The sequence below is a fragment of the Sciurus vulgaris genome (assembly GCF_902686455.1).
Source record: "Sciurus vulgaris genome assembly, chromosome: 2".
Classification (NCBI taxonomy): Eukaryota; Metazoa; Chordata; class Mammalia; order Rodentia; family Sciuridae; genus Sciurus; species Sciurus vulgaris.
The window spans coordinates 112999398-113022021 of record NC_136462.1 but is presented as its reverse complement, the minus strand read 5'-3'; the positions used below and the strand labels follow the sequence as shown (position 1 = coordinate 113022021).

General features: G+C 33.3%; 1 protein-coding gene across 9 annotated transcripts in view; it reads left to right on the top strand.

Moving 5' to 3' along the window:
* The window catches only part of DENND4A (DENN domain containing 4A), a 114002-nt gene that overhangs the window by 65371 nt on the left and 26007 nt on the right, over positions 1-22624 (top strand). For 5 of the 9 annotated variants that reach the window (XM_079125613.1, XM_079125614.1, XM_079125616.1 and 2 more), the window contains 9 exons: positions 5277-5410; positions 7433-7568; positions 7901-8107; positions 8194-8322; positions 8576-8717; positions 9472-9603; positions 12265-12381; positions 13008-13139; positions 18202-19295. In XM_079125613.1, coding sequence (XP_078981739.1) covers positions 5277-5410; positions 7433-7568; positions 7901-8107; positions 8194-8322; positions 8576-8717; positions 9472-9603; positions 12265-12381; positions 13008-13139; positions 18202-19295 — 2223 coding nt within the window. The remainder of the gene's footprint in view (positions 1-5276; positions 5411-7432; positions 7569-7900; positions 8108-8193; positions 8323-8575; positions 8718-9471; positions 9604-12264; positions 12382-13007; positions 13140-18201; positions 19296-22624) is intronic. The other 4 variants (XM_079125617.1, XM_079125615.1, XM_079125618.1 and 1 more) reach the window with 2 other exon arrangements.

The following is a 22624-nucleotide window of genomic DNA, read 5'->3' as shown; positions in this document are numbered from 1 at the left end:
ATGGACACGATACCTTTATTTTGTTAATTTTTATGTGGTGCTGAGGATCAAACCCAGTGCCCCACATGTGTGAGGCAAGTGCTCTACCACAACCTCAGCCTGGATTAATTTTTTTTTAATTCAACAAATATGTATTGATCATCTATTACATACTGGCACCTTTTGTCGTCATATTAGTTTTGTTTTAGTTGCTGGGTATATAGCAATGATCAAAGTAGATCCAAATCTTTTTCCTTATAAAGTTAACATTCTGTTGGTAAAGGCAGATAGATAAAAGACCAAATAAACATTTGAAATGTATAGTCTGTTAGATAATGAAAAGTTCTCCTGAGGGAAAATAACAATAGTAAAAAATGAGGGAGAAGACAGGATGTTTGAAAGTTTACAACAGTGACAGGCAATGCCTTATGAAAAAGTGATTTACCCCAAAATGCCAGGCAGCAAAACCAGTGGATCCCTCTGAGAAATAGCCTGTCAGGCAGTGGAAATAACATGTACAAAGATCCTGTAGTGGGAATCTGCTTAATCTATTGGAGGAGGGAATCTATTGGCCAGGAAAATAGACTGGAGATGAGGGCAAGAGAAAGTGGGGAAGGAGGAAACAAATCCTTTTTAGGTAGCAGAAGAACTGTAATTAAAAAAATAATGATGATAATAACAACAAAGGATTCTTATTTACCAAGTACAAAACATATCTCCTGTTGCAGGGCTCAATAGGAGCCACCTTGACTGTAAAATAGGACTGTAACTGTCTCACAGGTTTGCCTCCAGTACCAACAAGCAATAGGTACCCAGGAGGGGTCCCCGCTGATTCTGCCAAATGGGCAGCTCAGCCTAGGAGATAAGCCAGGCCTTTCCCAAGTAGACTACTCCCCACACATCACTGCCATGGCTCCACCTCCTAGTCCTACCTGTGCAGAAGTGTGGGCACAAACAAGTGAGCTGGTGCAGATACCGACCCTGAGACCACCTGCATTAACATTTTGAAGTCGTTGTTGCATTGTCTTTTAGCTTATAGTGTTTACTGTTGGGAGAAAACTAATACCATCTTGATTTCTGATCTTTTATACTTGATGTCTTGTTATTCCCGTAAGCTTTCAAAATCAACATACCTTGTGTAGGAATTTATTTTTAATATATTTTAGTTGTAGATGGATGTCTTTATTTACTTATTTTTATGTGGTGCTGAGGATTGAACCCAGTGCTGTAGCTTGTGCGAGGCAAGCGCTCTTATTGCTGAGCTACAGCCTCAGCCTGGATTTTTTTTTTTTTTTTCTTAATTGAATTGGATATGTGAGAGCTTTTTAATCTGCAAATTCATTTCCTTCTGTTCTGGGGAATTTTCTTATTTTTTTTTCTTTGTTTAATGTCTTTCCTTTATTGGTCTCTTTTTATGAAATAAATATTATTTATATATTGGCCCTCCGGCCTAATCCTCTTAATTTTCTGTTTTCATCTTATTTTCTGTCAGTTCCACTTTCAGAGAGATTTCTTCAGTTCTTATATGTCTTATATGTAATTTCCATACATATTCACTGAGTGCTCCTATTTTAGGCTTCATCTTGTTCTTATTTCATGGGTGCAAGTTTATTCATTTTAGTTAGTTTGAAGGTTTCTTCTCCCTGTTTTGTCTCTGCCTCTTCTATGTACATTTTTATATTTGTTTATTTTTGCTCTTTTTCAAGTTACTGTTTTCCTTGTTTCTTGGGATTTGTTGGTAACCTTCACTTTGAAGAGGGAATCAAAAGGACTCACTGAAGTTCTTTCTGGGAAGGTGGGCTTGGGCCTCCTTTAGATGTGAGTTGATAATCATACCTTTACTCACCCATTTCATTGCATTGTAAGTGTAATTCTTCTTCTTTAGGCTTATTTGTTTTCTAAAACTGTATCCTCTAGCATCAGCCCTGGAGAGTAGAAGCCTAATGGCTAGGGTTCTTAGCTAAATAAGAAGGATAACTCAGCTTTTCTTCTTGTGACATGTAGGCTTTTATTTACTTCACCTCCCTCATCGCCCTACCGTTCTCAAATGTAAAATTCCTCTGGTTCATTCAGAAAATCTCAGCCAATTCTACTACCATTGGAGAGAGGTAGCATTCTAACTCTGTTCGTTTGGGGTGTGAATCTGGGAGTCCTTCCTTAAATGTAGGCTTGAAATTAACCCACCTGTACTCTCAACTTCAAGGGTGTCTATCTCTATTTATTCCTGATCTTTCTGGGTCTTTAAGGGGCAAAATGGATTGCTTTTTGATATCTCTTCTTCTTCCAATCCCTGTTGCCAGATATGTGACCTTCAGTTTTCACAGGTCACATCAATGTACTGTGTAGTTTCTGAAGTGTTTTGAACTCCAGCTTTACTGTTATCCCATTTTTAGTTCATTTTGTCTTTGTAGGTTTGTTTTCTCCCAATCTTCTTACTCTGATTTTGATGGGATTTCAAGATGTACTGAAGACAAACTACTATGTTTAATTTGTCTTATTCAAAAGTCTGTATATCTTTACTGTTTTCATTTTTAATAACTATTTCTTTCAGTGAATTTACCATCCTTTATTGATTAACCTGGTTTTGACATGTAAATGACTTCTAGTTTATTGCTATTTCAATTGCATAAAAACATTTTTTATGCTAATAGCTTTTTTACACATTAAGTTATTTCCCACTCCCCCTTTTTTTAAAAATTGTACTTGTACAGGGCCTTGTGCAGTCTAGACAAGACTCTGCTGCTAAGCTACATCCCCACCCTTTTTAAACTTTATTTTGAGATAGGGTCTTAATAAGTTGCCCAAGTTGGCCTCCAACATGTGATCCTCTTGCCTCAACCTCCCAAATAGCAGAAATTAATAGGCATGTGCCACTAGGCCCAGCTTGGTTATTTTCTTAAAATAAGAGTACAGTGAGTATGTTTAGCATTTACTTTCTAACAAAGACTACTAAGTTTGAGTACTAGCAGGGTATATGATTATTGAGCTTACTAAATGGATTGTATCATTGTTAGTTTCATCATATAAAAGTCTTGTTGACAAACTATAAAAGAAAGTTACCAGTTGGGTACAGTGACATACACCTGTAATGCCAGAGACAGGGAGATTGAGGTAGGAGGAGCACAAGTTCAAGGCCAGCCTCAGCAACGTAGTGAGGCCCTAAGCAACTTAGTAAGACCCTGTCTCAAAATAAAAAATAAAAAGGACTGGGCATGCTTCTGGGTTCCATCCCCAATACCGCCACCAAAAAAAAGAAAAAAGAAAAGAAAGAAAATTAAAGGTATCTTCTCTTATACTGATTAATTTTAAATATCCCTCAGTAGAATTAAAATACATGGTTGTTCTAAAAGCCTGCCTTGTTTACATTTTTATTCTGAATATTTATTACTTTTGCATTTTTTAAAATTAATAAACATTAGTTTTATTTGGAAAATAAGCAGTAATATAAAGAAGAAAATTAATTGTTGGTAATACTATACACAGAGTAGTTAATGTTTCAGTAATTATGTGTGTGTTTATGAGAAAAAGAATGCATAAATACATAACATACATAATCACTCAAAAAATTAAGAATCATAATGTGTATATATATATATGGTTTAGTCTTTTATTTTTCATTTATGAATATTTTCTTTTCATTAATTTTAATTCTGATATGCCCTAATGTTGTATAGTTTACTCTATGTATGGATAATTAAAAATATTTTTTTAATCCTGGAAGTTATAGTATGTAATGCAGTGAGTTTATAATCAACAATTTAAGTAAGTTTTGGGCTTTTGGGGTTGTTTTTTGTTTTTGTTTTTGTTTTTTAGTACCAAGGATTGAATCCCAGGGTCACTTAACCACTAAACCACATCCCTAGCCCTTTTAAAAATTATTTTATTTAGAGACGGAGTCTCACTGAGTTGCTGAGTGCCTTGCTAATCTGTTGAGGCTGAACTCTCTATCCTCCTGCCTCAGCCTCCCAAGTTGCTGAGATTTTAAGCATGCACCACCGTGCCTGGCTATGTAAGATTTTGAATATACTTCTTGTTAATAGAAAATTTTTTGAAACTTAACTTTTTTGGTATACTTTAAGATTTAATTTGTTGGGGCTGGGGTTGTGACTCAGTGGTAGCGTGTTCGCCTCACACGTGAGGCCCTGGGTTCAATCCTCAGCACCACATAAAAATAAAATAAAGGTATTGTGTCCACCTACAATTAAAACAAAATATTTTTTAAAAAGATTTAATTTGTTAATAATTCTTCCAACTTACTCATTACTGGTATGGGGTATTAATTTTTTTTACCAAATATAGTTCTGTGGATTATATTTTGTCATGTTTGACATATTTAAATTAACAACATTGTTCTGCCCTTTATGAGCTCTTATGGATCTGTAAAGCTTTTATTTTTTCTGTATAATATCTTGCAGTAAAGTAACTAGGAAAAATGATATTATACTGAAGTGCTTTCAATATTGTGCCTAGGGTTTTTCAGTATAAATACTTGTACATACACTGAGAGAACTCAGGGAATTTTTTGTTAGATTTAGTATAAATTTTAAAAATTAGAACCCACTATCCTAACACACATGTATGTGCATTAAAAAAAAATTCTTGAATATATTCTCATTAATAATACAAAACAACATATAAAACATACATTGGGGGCTGGGGTTGTAGCTCAGTGGCAGAGCACTTGCTTAGCATGTGTGAGGCACTGGGTTCAATTCCTCAGCACTGCATAAAAACAAAAATATTCTGTCCAGTTATTATCCTGTGTGCATATATGATTACATGACCTAATTTCTACATCATGTAAAACTAGATGAATGAGAAGTTATATCATTTACATATGATATGTTCAAATGCATTCTACTGTTATGTATAACTAATTAGAACAAATAAAAAATTTTTCTAAAAAAGTATTCTGTCATCTACAACAAAAAATTTTTAAATATATATACATTAGGACTTCTGGGTCCTATCCTGTCCTGTTAACCCCATGTCTGTCTTCTTCCCCATAGAGTAATCATTTTCTTAGTGTTCTTCTAGTACTTCCTTCTGTAGACATAAGCAAAATGAATATATGTTCTTATTTTTCCTTTTTTCTTACTCAAAAGATAGTATACTATATACAATTATTTCCACCTTGGTATTTTCACTTAATCTTCTTGGAACTCTTTCTATAGTGGTAGAGAACTTTTTTATTTTTAAATAGTTCTTTAGTGTATATTAGTGCAAATATTTTATTTAAACATTATCCTGTAGTTGAATGTGTTTTTTTTTAATATGTATTTTTTAAACTCATCCAGGTCGATATGGACAAAAGTGGTGAAGTACGACTTATAGAACTGGATGAATCTTTCAAAAGTGAACATACTGTTTTTGTAACACCACCTGAGATCCCACATCTACCCAATGGTGAAGAACCCCCTTTACAGTACAGGTATTCAAGAGGCAGAATGTTTGAGATTGAAAGAGAGAAGCAATCCATCATCTGTGACATAGCTTTCTAAGGACTGTGGTATTTTCAAAAATCCAAACTTTACAGATCCCTAATTTTTAGGTGGTAAGCAAGCTTATCCCACATCCATTATTAAGTTTTCAGGTATAGATGGAAAAAATATATAACTGCATAATATATACTTGGGCAGCTCTCTAATTATGTTTACATAAGGATATTCATAAATACTGATTAAATTCATTGGACTCCCCTCACAGAAATGCAACACTTTTATTATAGAATTTTGATTGTCATTTCTCACTAAAGCTGGCTTCCTCACTTTCATCCCCTTTTCATTCCATATATACACAGATTAATGTAACTTTGGTTTACAAAAAGATTAAATCTAATTTAGGATCAATATTTATAGCCTCGATTTGTATGAAATGATTTTTAAGCTATTCATTTTTTTCTTAAAGTCATGAAAATTCAGAATTATTAGGATCGATTATTATTAATTTAGGAAATTTTATCTGATACTGCTAAGTGCTCCATATATAGATTTAAATAATGTATTGTCTGCCTTCAAGTCTAGTGGAGAGGAGAGAAAAATCCTAAGCACAGTAAAATGAGGCTATAAGAGAGGTAGATTTATTTTTTATTTTCTAGTGCTATGTTTATTTTTACCTAAATTGTATTTCCCTTAAGATTTAAATTTTTTAAAAATTCTCTTAATACTTTCTAACTTCATTTAAAGCCTCTAAACCTTTTAATTTCATATCTATAATTCATTGAGTCACAGTTTATTATTTTCATTGAAAAAGATTTTCCTGATATCTTCATGTACAAATCAAATTCTTCATTTTATGGATGAAAAGTGGTGTGACGAATGTTTGTGAATGCAGATTAATTCATAGGCCATTTGATTTATGCTTTTAATGATGTTGCTCATATCACTTTTTAAAGTATGTCTTTTGTCTGTTATTTAAAATATTTCTTATAATTTCTGTCTTCTTTCTAATGAAGATATTGCTCTTAGATCTCTTTTGTACTTTACACTGCTTAGGCTGCTTTTAGTATGTTTCATTAATACAGCCTTGTTTTTCTTTCTGTGGTTTGATTTTAATTTTTAATTTAAATTTTACTTTCAGATATGGCCCTTTAGTAAGATTACTTAACTTAAAAAGTTACCAGTTTTTAAAAGTGTATGTAATTTTTTTCTTGAGACTATCAGTATGTTTGTTACAGGCACTAGAAAAACAATTGAAATGTATTTAATAAGCACAATGGGGCCTCTTAATAAACGACATATTTTTTGTAAAATGATGAAGCATTTCCATAAGACAAAGAAAGTGGTCTTATTATCACACCGTATAGATATAATGACTTTTTTTAAAGGAATATGGTTTTCCCGAACTTTATTGCTGTTTTATTCCAACTCCACATTCTATCATTACTAATATTTTCATATCCTATGGAATTTTCCTGTAGGAATATATAATAGATATTATTTACGATCCTTTATTATTAGGTTTCTTCTTAATTAAAATCACATACCTTTAAGAATATTATAAAATAGGCTGTTTGTTACCTGGGATATTCCTTTCTTTTTTGCATGTTTCTCCTAGTTGATGCCTTTTAAATATCCAGAACACCTTGCTCTAGCACCCTAATGTTCATCCAAAGCAATGACATTGATGGTTGTCTTGTTTGAAAGAATACTGATTTGGTGGGCCCTTTTTCAACAGTCACATTTTCTAGTATTTGCTGTCTCTTCTTTTAAAAGTTTGTTTGAGTTATTTTGTAATTTGATGTCAAGTTCATTTAAATGTATTGCCCACCCCCAGATATACAGAGTCTGTATTTAACTATTACATTTCTGAATGTTATATTAAGAAAAGCAACATTAGCATTTACTATGCTAATAGCAAGATAGTTAAATTCTGAGATAGGAAGTTTTCTTAGCTTGTAACTATTGTGATCATCTATGTACGCTTGAAATTTTGTTTTTCTTTTCCAAAACAGCTATAATGGATTTCCAGTTCTTAAGAACAATTTATTTGAGAGACCTGAAGGATTTCTACAAACACGAAAGAGCAAATTGCCTTCAAAATCTAATAGCCCCAGTAGCCCTTCTCCCATGTTCAGAAGAACAAAACAGGTGCTTTAAAATTTTTGTATTTTTCATGTAATCAAATATTAAATTTGACACTCATCCTCTCTTTAATATACTTTACTACCATAAATAACTATTATTAGATTATAATGCTTCTTATGCACTATGAAGATATAGTAATCTGACTTCAGGAAATTAACCTGTTTATCTTCTCCTAGAAATTTATTTTACATATTGTATGATACGAATTCAAGAGGAAACTTAGAAATAAATTAATTATTGACATATTTTGTTATGGAAATATTGTGTTCAACATTCAGTTCAATAATGATGTCTGAGTGTATACATTTTTATGAGATTTTTGCATTTTTTTCTAGGAAATTAAATCAGCCCATAAAATCGCCAAGAGGTATTCTTCTATCCCTCAGATGTGGTCTCGGTGTCTACTACGTCACTGTTATGGACTGTGGTTTATTTGTCTCCCAGCTTATGTGAAAGTATGTCATTCCAAAGTCAGAGCTCTGAAAACAGCGTATGATGTGCTAAAAAAAATGCATTCAAAGAAGATGGATCCACCTGATGAGGTATCGATTATTCTTTAAAATATATTATTCTAGATTTAGGTACATAAGTATCTTTATTTTTGTATACTTTTTACCTTGTGTTTCAGGTGTGCTACCGCATTCTTATGCAGCTCTGTGGACAGTACGATCAGCCAGTGCTTGCCGTTCGAGTGCTTTTTGAAATGCAGAAAGCTGGTATTGACCCCAATGCGATTACTTATGGTTACTATAATAAGGTAATCATTTTGATTTAATGGAGAAAATTATTTTTTGTAATGATAAGACCTTGATTTAATTACAGAAATAATTGATACAGGGGGGTTATTTGGCATTTATTTTAGAATTTCTAAAATTTGTCAATCAAGTAATTTTTTGTTCTTCTTCATGTTATACAATCTACTTTAATATTCTTTCACTGGATTCTGAAGCCAATATATGTTCATTTATAAATACTATCTTACTAATTATTTTATTTTGTTGAATGAATAGGCTGTTTTGGAAAGTACCTGGCCTTCAAGAAGTCGTAGTGGCTATTTTCTTTGGACAAAAGTAAGAAATGTTATTTTAGGAGTAGCACAGTTCAAAAGAGCTCTAAAGAAACATGCACACTTATCACAAACAACCCTCTCAGGTAATTAAAGGTTCTTAAGGAATGTATGTACTTTATTTTCTTCAAAATTAATTGACTAGTTACATTTTATATTTTTAGAAATTTTGAATACTTTTTAAATATTGAACATTTTCTGGTTTATATTGCCATTTTAAGCAAATTCTCATACAAGTTGACTGTCCTTTATCCACAGTATTTAGGACTGTATTTGAGATTTTATACTTTCTTTGGATTTTGGAATATTTGCCTACATATATAGATATGAGATATCTTTGAGGTGGGATCCAAGTCTAAATATGAAATTAATTTATGTTCCTTAACATAAGCATGTATGTATGTATATACCTTATACACACAGCATGAAGGTAACTTTATATAGTATTTTTATTGTGCCTACATTTTGACTGGTCTATCACAAGAGATCAGTTGTAGAATTTTCCACTTGTGGCGTCCTGTCAATACCTAAAAAGTTTTGGATTTCAGGTTTTTGGATTAGGAAAACCCAACCTGTACTGGAGTACTCTTCCCATATAAAAAACACCAGGTTTCACTTTTTTTCTCCTCAACTGTTATATTTATCAGTCTTTGGAGGTCTTTGTTTTAGCATTCATTCATAATTCACTGTATGTTTCTTTATTATAGTTGTATTTGCTGGTTATATGGCACTTTTCATGTCTTTTATTACATTAGTAAATTTTCAGTTTGAACAGCAAACAATGTGTGTATTTTTGGTATCTCCTTGAGTAGTAAAATGCTATTAAATTGTGTTCTTAAGCAGATGGCAGTGACCTGGATGCTGTTAGTCATGGCAGCATGGATAGTGGTCATGGGACACACACTGTGGAGCAGGCACCTTTTAATACGGGTTTAATCAAAGTATATGCTACTGATGATAGATCTAGCACAGGTTTGTGTGTGCTTATGTATACATTTATTACAGTACATTTTAAAAACTAGAGTTGCTAGTCTATATTTTTAAAATTTTCATTTTCACTGATATGTTTAACTGTCACTATTTAATTTTAAGTTAGGTACTGAATTTGATATTAAATTTAATAATTATATACAATTTTATTTATTCTGTATTTGAGGGATTATAAAGTACTTTATTCAAGTAATTAGGACATGAAATCCAATATCCAAGTAACTATGGGTGGCCACAGATCTCTTTTTCTTCTCTTCTTCTTATCCTTTCTTTTTTTTTTCTCCTCGGTTCTGGGAATCGAACCACCCAGGACTTTGCATATCCTAGGCAAGTGCTATACCACCAAACTATACCCCAAGCCTCTTACCATGTGCTTTTCTTGGATAAACTCTTCATAATTATGAAAATATTGTTAGATTTTTTTAAATTTTTTTTATTTTTATTTTTTGGTGCTTGGGATCAAACCCAGGGCCTTGTGCTTACAAGGCAAGCACTCTACCAACTGAGCTATCTCCCCAGCCCCTAGATTTTTTTAAAAAAAGAAACTTGAAGCTTTGTTTCTGAGTTAATAGTGTTATACCAGTTCAACTTCCTAGTTTTAACATTGTTCTGTGGATATATAAGGTATTATTGGGGGAAACTAGCTAAAGGGTACCACTAGTAATTCTCTTTACTGTACTATTTGTATAACTTGTCATGAGTCTTAAACTACTATATTTTTATTCTAAATAAAAACATACTTTTAAACATAAAAAACAGCATTCTCTCACTGAAGATGGCATTAGTTTCATTGAAATATGAGATTCATGCATATACATAAACATTTTCTATTATTACAACTGATGCACTTGAAAATTAATTACTTGCATTATTCTGATTTTTCATTATTACACTTAAAAAATTACATGACTTTTTTAGGGGTAGTACTGGGGATTGGGCACGGGAGCTTTATCACTGAGCTTTACCCCCAGCCATTTTTATTTTTTGTTTTGAGACAGGGTCTCATTAAGTTGCCAAGGCTGGTCGCAAACTTGTGATCTTCCTGCCGCAGCCTCCTAGTAACTGGTTTCACAGGTGTCACAGCACCTGGTGTACGTGGGACTCTTTTATATAGTATAAGCACAAGCTCATAATGGACAGTTACTTTAAATATTGAAGCATTACTAGTAAAATATGAAGGCTTCTATCTCTGCAGATGACAACCTTACTTTGGTCTGACTCCTTTTATATCTACTGTTAGTAGCTGATAAGCACTTATTCAACTGATAGTAAGCTGATTGTGTTGAAGCATAATATTCATAGTAATTCTTCTTTGGCTGATGTTATTTCTTAATTATACAATGTGGAGTTTAATTGTTATTGGGCATTATCTCTTAAAAATGAAGAGATATCTCCTTAATTTTTAACTATGGCTTTTTAAAAAAGCTATCTTAAAACAGTATAGAACCAGAGCCAGTCGTGGTGGCACATTCCTATAATCCCAGCTACTCCAGAGACTGAGGAGGATCCAACTTTGAGACCAGCCTCAGCAACTTAGTGAGGCCCTAAGCAATTTAGTGAGACCCTGTCTCAAAAATGAAAAATAAAAAGGGCGGGGGATGTGGCTCAGTTGTAAAGCACCCCTGAGTTAAATCCCTGGTAGAAGGAAAAAAAGAACAACAATAGTGTAGAACCTAAAAAAAGCACGATTTTCATCAAGATTATCTCAAATATTTTGATTTTAATGTCTTTGCAATTGGGACCTGAAAACTTGATTAGAAAAACTACAAACGCAACAATATAACAAAAATTATAAAGCAAATACTTTGGATTTCTTTACAAGTTTATAAACCATTTTATTTTTAGTCTTGCATAATCATGATAGCCTTGTTTTTTACAAATCTGGGAATCTTAATTCAAACAAAAGGCTAAAAGGGGTTACTTAAAATCACACATCTCCTAAGATTCAGAACCTTATCTTTTGATGCTAATTTAGTGGTAACAGTTTTCTAAAATTGATAGAAAGCCTAGTTAACAAAACAATATAGAAATTTTCTTTAATCAATGTAACTTTTGTTTTTCTTAGTAACTTTGAACACTAGATTTTTTTCTCATTCCTATGGATTTGCACTCATGTAGTTCCATAATTATTCATTTGAATTTTGAGAAAACTTAATTTCTTATCAATAAATTTAAAGAAGCCCTACTTTTTGGTAAAATCATTAGACATCCAGTTTCAGAGATCTGTGTGTGAATGTTCTGTTATGAATTTCCTGTAGATTTTCTTGCATATACATAATGAGACCTCCATCAACAAGTTTCATTGCTTAGTTGCACCTCAGACTTTCAGCTAGAAAGGTCATGGACATGTGTAAAAATTAACTGACTTGTCTGTGTCTTTTGGTGTTCACATAGTAGTATGAATATACAGTACCTTTTGACTGCAGTATGAAACCAGAAGTAAATTATTTTGAGGTCATCTCTTTCTTACATTAATGAAGGTTGGGGAGGGGTAGCTAACAAAATAATGCTTTCTGTTAGAAGTTGTCTAGGAAAACCTCTGTAAGTGAATCGAAACACTAATATGTTGCTCCTAATTCCAATTGCTTTCACTAAAGTTGTTTCTGATAAAACAACATAATAGGGTTTTAATTTTTCCCCCAGGTGGTCAGTCTGATCTTGGATATAATTCATTAACTAAGGATGAAGTTAGAAGAGGGGATACATCTACTGAGGACATTCAAGAAGAAAAAGATAAAAAAGGGAGTGATTCTAGTTCTTGTAGGTATTGTTTAAGTTGATATTGTATAAAATTGTGAACTTATATCCATAAAAAATACAAGTGACTTTACATATAAACATACTAGTTTTACTTTCCATTCTCCCATGTAACTGCTTCTCTTCTGCAATAAGTCCTCTCCACTATCTGATACTTTCATACAAATACATCAAGTATGAGATGTATAGTCTTAGTGACAAAACATTCTTCAAATACTGTTAGGATGAATGCTACATAACACAAAATACTTACTGTATAGAAAAAATTTCTTAAAACAGAGGCCCTTTCTGAGGTATTATAATACTTTTATTTAAAATTTGCTAATGGACTGAGACTGTTGGACTATATTTATCCACTTTGCCCGCCAGAATATCTCTTCTTCAACTAAAGAGGAAATATAAAATTTGTGCATGAACCTCATGCATCACCAGTACTTAGTAATTATATTCACACTTTGAGGCCTCAAATAATGGCATGATATTCATGGTTGACAAATACATAGCAAGGTATCCAGTATATTCTTACTGGTTTTCAGAGAAATATTTAAGACTAAAAGCTACTTCTCTTTCTGCCTCCTATAGTCTATATAGATTCCATTTCATTAACATTTTCATTTTCATCTTTATAGTGTCAGAGAATGAGAGTGCAAAAGGAAGTGCTGATTGCCTTCCTAAGCTCAGTTACCAAAGTTCTTCCAGTATAGTCCGCCTCAGTGGTACAAGTAACAACAGTGCTGATAAAGTATCAGAAGAAAGCACAGGTGAGTTGAAAATGTACATTTTTTTGGTGCAGAATGAATTGTATCTATATGTACAGTGAATATTTATTTGTGAATATTTATTTTTTAAATATATTTGTGCAGCCCCTCATGGTATAGCTTAGTAGGCTGAATTTTACATTTTATAACTTCCTATGTTCAAGCTTTTATTATTACTGAATATAGGGACACACATTTAACTTGTACACTGCCTTTTGAATTTGGGCTGTTGGGACTTTTTGGAAGGTGAAAGTAGGAGCAGGAAAGGTAGTAAGTTTGAGGGTAGCCTAAAGCTAGCTAATTTTTAAATGAAGCATATGATTCTTTAGTCTACATATTGTTTCTATTTTTTCAGAGGCAAAAAGCATAGTTCTTCAGATAGTTTAGATAATAATACCAATTTTTTTTTCTTTTCAAAGTGTTTTTATATACTGTTTTTTATTTATTAATAGAGTAATGCTTATATTAGTGGGAGAGGATATTGGCACTGATTTAAAGATGAGAAAATTGAGTTATAATCTAACATTAGCGAGGTCACATAAATTTATCAGTAGTTAATGAAAAAGACATATTGAAATCCGAATCATACTTGTCCTCACAAATTTTTTACCAGACCATTTTGCAGTGGTAAAAAGAATGAAAGATTCAGAGCTTCTAGTCTACTATAATTAAAAAATTTTTGGTATTAACTCACTTTTGCATCATGTTATAATCTAAAAAAATATTGAAGAACTTGTACTGAAATATCTTTATGTATGGCTTTGCTATAATGATGTTTATTTTTCTGTTTTTCTAACATAGTTAAAGATGCCTCTCTAACTCAAGGGTGGAACTACAGCCCAACTTTGGCCTGCATCCCATTTTGTACTGTCCCACAAAGCTTGCAGTGGTTTTTATATTGTTTTAATGCTTAGAAAAAAAGCAAAAGAAAATATTATGTGACACACAAAAATTATTTGAAGTTCAAACTTCAGTGTTCTTAATATTTGTTGTAACACAGCCATCATTTATACATTGGCTGGCTGGTTTTGTACTACAGGTTTTGTACTACAGGTGTGTAGTTGTGATAAGCACCACTTGGCCTGCAAAGAATAAAATATTTATTATCTTGCTCTTTTCAGAAAATGTGGAGTTCTATCAAACAAACAAAAATTTAGATGACCTATAATTATCTTACTTTTACATTTACTTTTTAAGTAAAAAGTTACTTAAACTTAAAAAGTTACTGGTATCATGGAATTACCCTATAACCATTTAGTCTTTCCTAACCATTTTATAATTATAACCTTTGTAACTTAATTTTGTGATCTTGTTTTATTGTGCTTTTAGGCTTAGTTTTTTCTTAGGATCTGCTTTTATGAACTTAATGATTGCAAGTGATCCTGACATTCTGTCAGAGTAATAAATATCTGACTGATCACCTGGCTTTCAATTCTCTCTATGTTTAGCAAGTCAATTTTATAAAATCCAATAATGGATTTCCTTGGCTTGATTTAGAGTTGTTAGTTTATCCTTCATATTTTTGGCTTGAAAACTCACCCATCTGTTAAGTGCTATGGGTTTATCACTACTGCCAAAGACTATATATAGGATTTATAGGAATTCTTATTTTTCAGTAACTTATTTCTCTTATAATATACTAGCACAAAACAAATATATGGATATTTTGTTTATATCATTGGCTATGTATGTGTATAAATATGGAGTATATATAGCCAAAACAGCTTCTAAAAGATACAGGAAGGACGAATGATCTCGCTGATAAGTGGATGAGGACATATAATGGGGGGTGGGAGGGGTTAGCGTTAGGGTTAGGGTTTGGTTTAGGGTTAGGGATAAGGAGGGTGGTAAGAATGGAGGAAGGAAGGACTGTATAGAAGGAAAAGAAGGGTGGGAGGGGTGGGGGGGAAGGGAAAAAAATAACAGAATGAATCAAACAACATTATCCTATGTAAATTTATGATTACACAAATGGTATGCCTTGACTCCATGTACAAATAGAGAAACAACATGTATCCCCTTTGTTTACAATTAAAAAAAAAAGATACAGGAGTAGAATAAACAAGTAGATATTCTAGTGTTTGATTGGATATTGAAATAAAATAATCACCTTACAGTTCTCTCTTACTATTATCTTGAGAATTCGATGTTTTGATAAGCATATTGAATTGATGAGAATTCAACTACAGGAAACTTTAACTCTGAAATTTTCCTTTAAGCCTTATTCTGGTTTTAGTATGCTTTAACACTTTCTTTTTAGTTACTCATAATAGAATATGTCATATTATAATCTATTTGTCATGTTCTGAGTTGGTCTAATCACTGCAGTTGCTGTCCAATGAACAGTAAATATTTTGAGCTCCTGCAATAATGCTCCCATATGCTAGGTGCTGGGAGTGTGGTAAGGAACAAAAAATAAATGTAGTCCCTTCCTTCATGGAGAAAGCAGGTGGGAACATTGGGAATACATTAATCAAATAAGCATAAAAATTAAATACTGTGAAGAAGGATTGTAAGGGACTGGAGTTGTGGCTCAGTGGTAGAGTGCTTACCTGGCATGTGTGAGGCCCTGGGTTCAATCCTTAGCACCACATGTAAATAAGTAAATGAAATAAAAAGATCCATTGACAACTAAATAATATTTTTTTTAAAAAAGAAGGATTATAAGTTGCTATGAGAGCACATAATGGAATGTGTCCTGTTTGGAGGGACATTGGTCAAGGAAGCCTTCTTTGAGAATATGATTTTTGAGCTTAGATCTGAAAAAGGAATAGAAACTAAGTAAGAATATAGTCTGGGAAGGAGGATATGAGAGTGTATCCTGAGCAAAAGGAACCATATGTAAAATCCTGTGTCATAGAGTGTTCAAAGATCTGAGGAAAAAGCTAGATAAACTATAGTGCTCTCAGCGTTAAATCTCAGAAAATATAATTTGCAGTGTCTTCTACAAGTTTAGGTTTATTTTTCTCAAATAAGAAATTCAAAGGTATTACCCTTGCACATATGATTACATGACCAGTGTGATTCTACATCATGTACAACCAGAAGAATGAGAAGTTATATTCCATTTATGTATCATGTGTCAAAATGCATTCTACTTGGGGCTAGAGTTGTGTCTCAGTGGTAGAGCACTTGCCTCTGGCATGTGTGAGGCCCTGGGTTCGATACTCAGCACCACATATAAATGAATAAAATAAAAGATCCATTGACAACTAAAAATATATTTTAAAAATACACTTAAAATGCATTATGCTTTCATGTATAACTAATTAGAACAAATTGAAAAAGAAAAATTAAAAATGAATTTAATAAAATCCCCCCAAATATATATATATAAAAAAGAAAGTCAAAGGTAACCAATTATGCTAGATGTCACTTCAGGGTCCTTGCCATCAGTTCAGGATTATAATATGGCCACAGCATTTCCAGGCATCACCTCTCTGTTCAAGGCAGAAAGAATGGGAAAGAGGAGCACTGATTACTTATATCCCTTTGGTCAAGAAAATAAATTCTTCCAAAAACCCTCAGAAACTACCACCTTAACATCATGGGTCAGAATTAAGTTATAGAGCTACCTGGCTCAAGGAAGTTAAATAGTTTGCAGCTATTGCGTTAGAGGTATATAAAATTGAGCCTGGTCTGGTAGAATTTAGCATGAATATAAATTTAGGATTGGGCATCCTCCAGGACCTTGTATAGTTGTATAAGAATACCTATTCTTATTTGCATGTTCATAATTTTTACAGCTCTTTACAAATGTAAAAGACATTTGAAACAATAACAGACCTCAGGCCAGATTTGGCTCAGGGTATAATTTGCCAACCCCTGTTAATCTTTGTTTTTAGGCTGTACCATAGGACCGACTTTGCAAAGAATCCTTGTACATCTATTCAAATGCAATTCTAAAGTATTGTTATAAGATTCCTCCAAGTCTTCTAAAGTATTTAACCTGTCTAGCAGAAGGTTTCCCAAGAGAGAGTTTCTTGGTTTAAGTCCTCAATCATAAGTTGATATGGAGAGGGAAACACTTTGCCTCTCTGATATGCTATTTTTCTTGTTATTGGCATATGCTTATTAAAAAATAATAGTTTAAGGGCTGGGGAGATAGCTCAGTTGGTAGAGTGCTTGCCTCACAAGCTCAAGGCCCTGGGTTCAATCCCCAGCAAAAAAAAATATATAAAATAAAATAATAGTTTATAATATTTTATGATGTCTAGTATTGCCATTTATTCCTTAGTCTGCTACCTGCATGTATCACATAGTAGAAAAAAAGGTACATTTTTGGTAATTACCTACTTATAGAGATCAGATTCTATTGGATAAAGCATAGTTAACAATACTGTGCCTAGATTAATGCTTTTACAAAACTCCTACATAATAATAACAAAGTGGTCAGAAACCTACATTTCTGCATTCAACATTGTTATCTAAGTAATTTGGTAGAAAGCAGTGAACAGTATTTCTGAATAATGTCAAAGGACCATTTATATTTGACTGATATGAACTTGCAGTCAATATGTTAAGCAAAGGTAAAACTATCCACATCTATAGTCAAATGATTTGGAGATTTTAAAATTAATTTTTATTATGAATAAAGTTACACTACCTTCTATTTGGTTTGGTGTTTTGGAGTTTGTTTTTCATTTTAATAAGCAGAAGCCTCAGAGTCTCAAGTTCATTGAGCACAACCACAATTATGTAACCATTGCTATTTAATCAATTCATTAAAATTACAAATGTAAATATATTATTTATGATACATAAATCTTAATGTCAAGAACATGCCCCTTACATTTAGATAAATCTGAATTTGAATCCCAGTGGTACCATTTAAGGACTGGGTAAATTTGGGCTAAATAATTAATTTCTCTGTCCATTTTTTCTGAACACATAAAAATATTGGACTTTATATAGTAGATGATACAAGTAAAGTACCTAATATGGTATCTGTCAAATAATAGGCAGACCATTAGTACCTGCTACTATTTAGAATTTAAAATATTTAAGATGACTTGTATTTGCATATTACATTTTCATGACTAAAAGCATTTTTCTTGTTTTATAGAAAGCACACCTGAGCTGCTCTTAACATCATCTCTTGAGGATACAAATGAAACAGGAAACATTCAAAGTAGATGCTTCAGGAAAAGACATAAAAGTGACAATGAACCTAATTTGGAGCAGCAGATGACTTGGGGAAATAGAAATCGTAATCTTAGTGGAGGGGTACTGATGGGATTAATGCTGAATAGAATTAATCAAGAAGCAAACACTGGAAATATAGTTGAAAAATTAGGAGCTGATGCAAAAATTCTTTCAAATGTTATTTCAAAAAGTACAAGACCAAATAGTCTTGATATTGGAAAGCCATCTTTAAGATCAAAAAGGGACAGTCTAGAAAAGGAATCCAGTGATGATGATACACCTTTCGATGGTTCTAATTGTTTGGCAGATAAAGTGGATTCCCCTGTTATTTTTGACTTAGAAGATTTAGACAATGAAACAGATGGATCAAAAGTGGGATTCATTGCTACCCAAAATCCCAAGAGGATTCAACGTATGAACAGTAGCTTTTCAGTAAAACCTTCTGAAAAAACTGATGTTGTAACAGGATTTGATCCCCTCTCTCTTTTGGTTGCTGAGACTGAACAGCACAAAGAAGAAGAAGAGGATGAAGATGATAGCAAAAGCATTTCAACACCATCTGCTAGGCGTGATTTAGCTGAAGAAATTGTGATGTATATGAATAACATGAGCAGTCCTTTGACAAGTCGTACACCAAGCATTGATTTACAGCGAGCATGTGATGATAAATCAACCAGTAAGAAAAGTCCAACAGTGGTCAAGGCGTGCAGAAGATCTAGCCTGCCTCCTAATTCTCCTAGGCCAGTGAGACTTACCAAATCTAAAAGTTACACAAAAAGTGAGGAGAGACCACGAGATAGACTCTGGTCTTCTCCAGCCTTCTCACCTACTTGCCCATTTAGGGAAGAGTCTCAAAATACATTAACTCATTCATCACCTTCATTTAACTTAGATACGCTATTGGTACCTAAACTAGATGTTCTAAGACACAGTATGTTCACTGCTGGAAAAGGAGTTGCAGAGAAAGCAAGCAAGTGGTACTCAAGATTCACCATGTATACCACGTCCTCTAAGGTAAGTTTTATTGGCATTTGCTACTTTTACTTTCATATACCCACCACTACAAATGAAAGCCTCCATCATTGTAAAAATGTGTTTTAACCATTTTCTTTACACACAGCTTTAAAAAAAGGATTCATGGGATGTGAAAGGTTTGTTAGGTGTCAAAAGTTAAGCTGAAATAGCCTCAAAAAGAAAGAAAATTAAGGTTATGTTTATAGTTCACTTTTGAAAGATAGTGATATGTAGCTAGAGTAAGAAATTTGTGTTAAATGTAGATACTGAGCTTAAATATTTCAAAATACACATTTTTTTTTCAGTCAGTATCTGATATGGCTTCAAAAATTACCAGCCAGACATATGATTTCTCCTTCTGGTTGGGATGGAGTAGTTTATGATAGACCTACATACCTCCCAAGAGCAAAAATCTAGAAGTATAGAAAGTTTCTGTTACAATCATCAGAGAACTTGTGAAGCAACTATAGGACTGAGAGGCAAGATTCTAGAGAGAGAATTGCAGAGAGGAGCTGAAGTTCTATAGCCACTTTTTCCCAGAAGGCATTTGTTAATTATGAGCATAGAGCATGAGCTCTAGCTCCAGGCTTTGCCTTATCAGAGACCTGAGGGAAGGGGTTGGAAGTTGGGGAAAAAATGGAAAACTTGAGGGGACCTCAAATACACAGAAGGTTTTTTTCCTCCAAAACATTTTCTAAATACTGATACTACATAAGATAGGTAAACAGAAAGCATCTGAAAAATAAAGTTCTCAGCAGTTTCATGGTTCTGGGAACATGATAGCTAGTGTTCATGAGCTGCCAGGGAGAGGAGCTTTGGTGAAAATATCAGGCATCTACATCTGTATCAGTGCTACAGAGCGATCCCTCAGGAGCATCGGTAAACCATAGGAAGACTAGCTTGGACCAAACTGCAACCTAAACTTAGCTCAGCTCTGTGATTAGATTAAACCATTCAGTCTTTAGGTAGCAAAAGAAAGAGTGTACTCTTTCTGAAAGAATAAAATGTCTGCAGTTCTTATAGTTTTTTTATATACAGTGTCTGACATTCAATTAAAGATAATTATGCCAAGAGACAGAACTATGGCTAAAAGCCAGAATAAAAACAGGTAATGAAAACAGAACCTTGGGTGATCCAGATACTTGAATTAGCAGGGAACTGTGAAATACTATTAGATATTCAAAATAGAGGGAAAAATATAAAAAATGGCTGCAAAGATGGAAAATTTCACCAGTTAATTAAAATCTGTTTTAAAAGGATCAAATGTAAATTGTAGAACTGAAATCCATCAACAACTAAAAAAATTTAAAAACAAAAAGAATGTGGGAGATGTAACAGCAGATAAAATACAGAAAGTCTAGTAAACTAAATGGAAAGTCATTTGAAAATATCCACACTGGAAGTACAGACAGAAAAAATAGAAAATACAGAAGGTTGGGGAGCAGTCATTAAAGTACCTAACATTCATGTATTTGAGTTAAAAAGAGAGAGAATGGGATCTAGCAAATACTTAAAAAGCTAATTGTGCTGTGCAAATGCCTGTAATCCCAGCAGTTTAGGAGACTGAGGCAGGAGGATTCCAAGTTCAAGGCCAGTCTTGGTAACTTAGTGAGATTCTGTCTCAAAAAATAGAGCTGGGCACAGTGACACATACCTATAATCCCAGTGGCCCAGTGGATTGGTAGGCTGAGGCAGGAGGATCTTGAGTTCAAAACCAGCATTAGCAACTTGACCAGACCCTAAGCAACTTAGTGAGATCCTGTCTCTAAAATTTGAAAAGGGGCTAGGGATGTGGCTTAGTGGTTACATGCCCCTGGGTTCAGTCCCCACCACCAAAAATAAGTAAATGAATAAATAAATAAAAAGTAGAAAGGACTGGGGATGTAGCTCAATGGCAGAGCACCTCTGGTTCAATCCCTAATGCACTGTCCTCCTGAAACACCTAATTGCCAAGAAATTTCCAAAAATGATTAAAGATGTCAGTTCACATATTTAAGAATTTCTGCAAATGCCAGGCAGAATAAATACAAAGACTTTACTTAGTTATCTAATGTTAAAATAAAGAAGATGAGATACAAAGGAAAAATCATAAAAGGAACTAAAGAAAAAAAGATACATTGCCTTGAAAGGAGCAACACTAGGAAATGAACAGTTGTCTTCAGAACAGAAACTATGATGTTGGAAGACACTGGTAAGATGTATTTAAAATGCTGAAAGAAAATCACTGCTAACCTGTTTATACCTAGCAAAAATATTTTTCAGTTTTATGGTAAGAGTTCTGATTCCACTAGGGTAACATAAGACTATCACAATGCATTCCCTCTGATGATTACAACTAAAAACTCCAGACAAAACATGTAAAATAAATAAATAAATAAATACCTATCTAAGGATTCTAAAAGAAAAATGAGCTGGCAGATTCTGTGGTGGGACCACACAGAGGCAAGTTTCCCATTTTCTTCTCTCGTGCCTCCTTACACCAAGGACAGTCACAATGTACCATAGCAACTCTGGCAGCTAAAATTTCAGAAGAAACCCAGATTTCCTGCATAGAGGAAAGAAGAGGTCTCTGTGGACTCAAGAGTTGGGCCAGAATCCCACACAAGTCTCATTCTAATCTTTGAGTTACACATACATGGAATAGGATGCAAACGAGTATAGACAAGATTTATTACAGAAATGAATTGGGAATTAAAAGATTTCCTACAAAAAGCAAAACAAAAAACACAGTCAGAAAGTAACTCGGTTGATGATATTTTAAAACAAAAACATCACCAGTATAGTAACAGTATCCATACTACACAGCCTAACATACACATTGTCCAATATAAAATAAAAATTACTTGATATTTATATCAGAAAGGACTGGGGCTGTAGCTCAGTGGTAGTGTGCTTGCCTAGCATGTGCAATGCCCTGGGTTCAATTCCTGGCACCATACACATGTACATATGCACAAAATAACTAGAAAAACATCACCAATTCTCAAGGGAAAGATAATCCTAAGATGACCTAGATGTTGGAATTAATCAGAAATTTTAAAGCGGCTATTATAACTAGATTCCATGAAGTATTTTTTTGTTCATTTTAGTTACACATTACAGCACAATCTTTTAAAAATATTTTTTAAATTTTTTTTAGTTATTGATGGACCTTTTTATTCATTTATTTATACACGGTGCTGAGAATTGAACCCACTGCCTCACACATGTGCGGCAAGTTCTCTACCTCTGACCCACAACCCCAGCCCAGTAGAATCTATTTTGATATACAAGCATTGAATATATCTTACTCTAATTAAGATCCCAGCCTGTGGATGTACACAATGTTG